Source organism: Phaseolus vulgaris, chromosome 8 (genome assembly GCF_051622355.1).
Source record: "Phaseolus vulgaris cultivar YP4 chromosome 8, ASM5162235v1, whole genome shotgun sequence".
Taxonomy (NCBI): domain Eukaryota; kingdom Viridiplantae; phylum Streptophyta; class Magnoliopsida; order Fabales; family Fabaceae; genus Phaseolus; species Phaseolus vulgaris.
Window position 1 is genome coordinate 50,131,346 of NC_143505.1, and position 4,289 is coordinate 50,135,634.

A 4,289-nucleotide genomic window follows, 5' to 3' on the forward strand; every position below is an offset into this window, starting at 1 on the left:
CACTCTGCCTCATGCCAGATTGAATACCAACAAGAGAGGGAGATGGATTTCTCACCTAATAATGAGAGAGAGAAGAGATAGTCCGTTAGTGGACTTGGCCGCTTTATAACGCAAACGCTGGAGGGGAGACCATTCATCAAATTATTGGTCCCCCTCACACCCTGTTGAACCCATATAATTTTATTCACATACATACATCACCCTATTATAATATCTATATTCCAACCACAAGGAAATTATTCAGACTCTAGCTAATAATGCTTCAGTCTCTCCACATACAGTAATAGGCATGAGAATTCAGAAGGCTTCTGTGAGGCAAGGTAACTAAGTGATGGAAAGAGCCCGTCACATAGTTCTGATGGAAGTTCAGGACCATCAAACAAACCCTCCCTCTATTCTTTTTTCTGTTAAAAGAAATGGATCCTCACGGCGTGCAAATGGAACCCCACGAGAAGAAAGGGGGTCCTGCAACGTGTACTTGAATAACACTTTCCACACAATCAATAGGTCTCACTATCGATCATTCCACATTCAGAAAACGAAAGATATAGACACAGGATGGTCCATGCATATTCTGGCATTTATTAACCATCTCACAATTTGCTAACAAACACAATAAATTCAAAAGTCAGGTGCTACAGCAACACATCCGTGAACATAAAATTAAAATAAAAAAAACATTTGAGAATAGGGAGATAGAGATAGGTTTATATCACAGTCTGGAGTTTGGATTCTGGCCAGCCAAAGCTTCAACTAACTATCATTTGAATCCAGATAAACAGACTAAGTTCCTTACAAAGTGAATACATTTTTTGCTTCTCTACTGGTAAGATATGATGGATAAGTTAGAGAACATCACCTCTGCAAAACCTCTGATTTGATCCTTCTGAATCTGCTCTCAATGTACCATCTATTAGACCAAGGAAATAAAATAATGCTTACTAACCAATTCTCAGAGCAGCTTCAGCAATCTCTACTTCCCCCTCCTTGGGCAGTTTTTCGTTATGATAAATGAATATAAAGGGAAAAAAATTACATAAACTTAAACTGTGACGATACAAACATTGAATTCTGCAGGTCTTCTTTCTGAACATCCTCCCCTACCCCTTCCTATTATTCTATTCCCTCTTCCAATCCTCAGTCCTCTAACATAAACAAGGGCAAATGGAGAATTTTTCCCAATCCCCCTCCCCAATAGCAGCTTTGGGGCCGGCCACCACTGCAGCCCACACAACGAACAGGAATTGTAAGCTTAACTTCGTTTGCAATGCATATCAGAGAAATCTTCCGGCAGATTTATTTAAAATTCCCTGTTCCATCTTGTTTCATCGACCAGCCACCACTGGAAAGAGCTAAAATCTTCTTGAATTAAAAAGCAAAATCTAATGCAGGATGCTAACAAATCTTGGGGCATCATCCCGCGGCCCATCAAGTGACCGATACATGTACAATATCTCAATATCATCACCTGCATTCTCCTCATCGTTCTCGTTGATGACTTCCAAGACCAGGTTGGGTAATGCTTGTGCAATCTCTTGGCAAGCTTGGCGCGTCAATCTACAGGACGACATCCAAAGGAATCTCATGTTGTAGTAATTATGCAAACCAGATCGCAGAGCTCCATCCCCAAAAGGACTATCCCTGATTTCAAGTTTTTGCAAATTAGGGCATCCTTCAAGCACATACTTAAGACCCATGTCGGTGGCCCCAGCAAAGGCAACCGACAGTGTCCTAACCAATTTCCCATACCTCCCAATGTACTCAAAAGCACGATCAGTCAGCAAACCAGACACAGCTAGCCTAGTGAGCTTCTTGCAATTCATAACAATAGCACCAAAACCCTCGTCCATGGGTTCCTGAGTCACAGGATCTGGCCTATACCGCCCAATAATACACAAACGAAACACCACAAGATCTGGGCAGTTCTTGGACATAGCCACCACAGCTGCATTAGTCATCCTCTGGCAGAAATACAGAATCGATTCCAACTTCCTACAACCCTGCGAAATCGCTTCAAACCCCACCTCAGAGACAGGCCCTTCAGTCTCCTCACTTGCATCCACAGGAAAAACCCGAAGCTCACGCAAGTCCTTGCAAGTAGCAGCCACTGCCTGAAGTCCTTCATCACATATCGAGTCAAGTACCTGCAAAACAACACCCGAACAACCATGAGCCCAAATCTAAATTCAGATTCAAATCCTTAACAATGCAGTCACAACAAAACTCACAATGGCACAACACAACACATACCCAGAATATCTGCAGCTTATGACAGAGGCGAATAACTGCCTTCAGCTGATGCGCGTTAACATCGGCATAGCTCAAATTTAAGGAGGTAAGATTGGCGCAGACCGGATAAATCGCGGGAAGGTAGTCCGCCCAAATCTCCCTGAATCCAGACAGGCAAACCAAGGATCTGCAGGCCTCAAACGTTGCCGTGTAATCCGGTTCCAGTTCGCCGACCACCCCGGGCTCAGTAGCACTGAAGGAGCCTGTTCCCAGGTGAGTAAGCTGCGGGGCTCGTAGCAGCAAACGATGGAGCTGAGCCATGGAAACAAATTGGTTCAACCGAAGCTTCTTCAAACGAGGCGACCTAGCCACTAAACTCTCCAAAGCCTCGAAATTAATAGGACACTCAACACAATCAAACACAAGAGACTCCATGTTGGTTTGGCTCTCGGGAAAACAAGAAATCCAATCTATTTCCTCATCGTCCTCAGCCTCCACTACAGATTCCACCAGCTCAAGCACCCTCAGCAGTCTAATCGCAACACAACACAACAATGCTCAAAATTATCAATCAACTAAGGCTGCGTTTGGACAGACAAATTTCCTACAGAGTAAAACGAAACGAGTTCATGGGTTTTACAAAGCTTGATTGAGATCTGTACCTGCACTTGGCAGCAACGTTGGCGAGGCCGGGAGTGCCGAAGCCCTCGCAGCAGACGAGGACGAGTTCGCGGAAGGTGGAGAAGGAGTCGGCGAGGAGGGCGAGGTCGGCGTCGGAGACGTTCATGCGTTTGAGATGGAGCTTCTCGAGCCAGGGGTAGGCCTGGGCCAGGGCGGAGGCCCAAGGCGCGAAGTTGGCCCCCCAATCGGGGGGCATCAGATCGAAGTCCGCGAAGCGCGGCTTGCCCTTGACGGTGACGGACTTGACGCGCGTGAAACGCGTGGTGGCGCGGGCCGGAGAGAGCGCGTAGCAGTTCCCGATGAAGAGCTCGGATCGGGTGAGGGCCTCCGCGCGGTACCAGGAGCGGCACACCAATGAGGCGGCGTTGCGGTCGTGGCGCGAGGAGAGGAAGTGGAGCACGTTCTCCAGCACGTTCTCGAGGACCTGGTCCGGGAACGGAGCCTGAGGCTCCGATGGACCCGACCCGGAACCCGGATCCGGGAACCCGCCGTAGTTTCGGGTCTTGGAGTTGGAGGAGATTTCGGCGCGCGCCAGATCCAGCAGGGAGGATCGCTGGTCGTCATCGGAGTTTGTGGAAGGATGGTTCTCTCTCATTTGTTGGAGTGGGTGGATGATGTTTTTGTTTGATCTGGGGACTGTGGGTTTGGATTCAAAAGATGGAATCTTTGATTGGTTGATAGGGTATTGGATTTGTGGGGTTTGATTGGTTAGAGTGGGAATGGGAGAAGGGAAAGTTGGAATTGAGAGAATGAAGGAGAGAGTGTGGAAGGTGTGATGATATGGGAGAGTGAGAGTGAGAATGAGAGTGGGGATTTTTTAGTTTAATTCCTCACAAAACAGGGCCAGTGAGTCACAACAGTAACCTCTGCTGTCTGTGTCTATGAGCTTTACCATTGGGATTCTCCATGCCCTCTCTCTTTCATCACAAATATCCCAATCCCCCCTCTCTCTCTCTCTCTCTCTCTTCTCCTTCATTATTTCACACACTCTATCTTCACTCTCCTTTTTTTTCTTTTCTTCTTATCTTTCCATTGCTAATGTTTTTAGCTATTTCAATTCAGCTTTTCCCCCAATTATTTTTACTTTTTCTCCCATTTTTTTTTTAAATTCAATTTTCTTCTTACTAACCTTTAGTACAGGCCAAAAATGTATTGGTGTTGAGTTTGGTATGAGTATGAGTATAGTCCTTGAGGGTTGTCATGATTTGTAGGAATATGTAGTAGTTTTGTTTGAATATAAAATGGATGAGGGATAAAATAAAATAAAAAAGAAATCATAATTGCATATGCTCAAAATGCTTTACACCAACTCAGATTTTGAAGAAACTGAGTCTTAGCAAGTCACATTATATAATTATAGACCGCGGAAACCCCTTTTA

General features: G+C 45.6%; 1 protein-coding gene across 1 annotated transcript; it reads right to left on the bottom strand.

Annotated features, from left to right (window-relative positions):
• Nucleotides 1-636: 636 nt before the first annotated feature.
• Nucleotides 637-3,982, bottom strand: LOC137823426 (transport inhibitor response 1-like protein). Its single transcript, XM_068628552.2, has 3 exons — nucleotides 2,892-3,982; nucleotides 2,251-2,761; nucleotides 637-2,144 (listed from the first exon to the last, which is right to left on the bottom strand). The coding sequence occupies exons 1-3, from the start codon at nucleotides 3,503-3,505 to the stop codon at nucleotides 1,383-1,385; spliced, it is 1,887 nt and encodes a 628-aa protein (XP_068484653.1). The 5' UTR covers nucleotides 3,506-3,982; the 3' UTR covers nucleotides 637-1,382.
• Between the last annotated feature and the right edge of the window lie 307 nt (nucleotides 3,983-4,289).

Coding starts and splice junctions, on each gene's coding strand:
- LOC137823426 (XM_068628552.2), bottom strand. CDS start 3,505: ATGAGAGAGAACCATCCTTCCACAAACTCCGATGACGACCAGCGATCC. Junction 2,762..2,891: donor AACGTTGCTGCCAAGTGCAG/GTACAGATCTCA, acceptor TGTTGCGATTAG/ACTGCTGAGGGTGCTTGAGC. Junction 2,145..2,250: donor ATAAGCTGCAGATATTCTGG/GTATGTGTTGTG, acceptor GTTGTTTTGCAG/GTACTTGACTCGATATGTGA.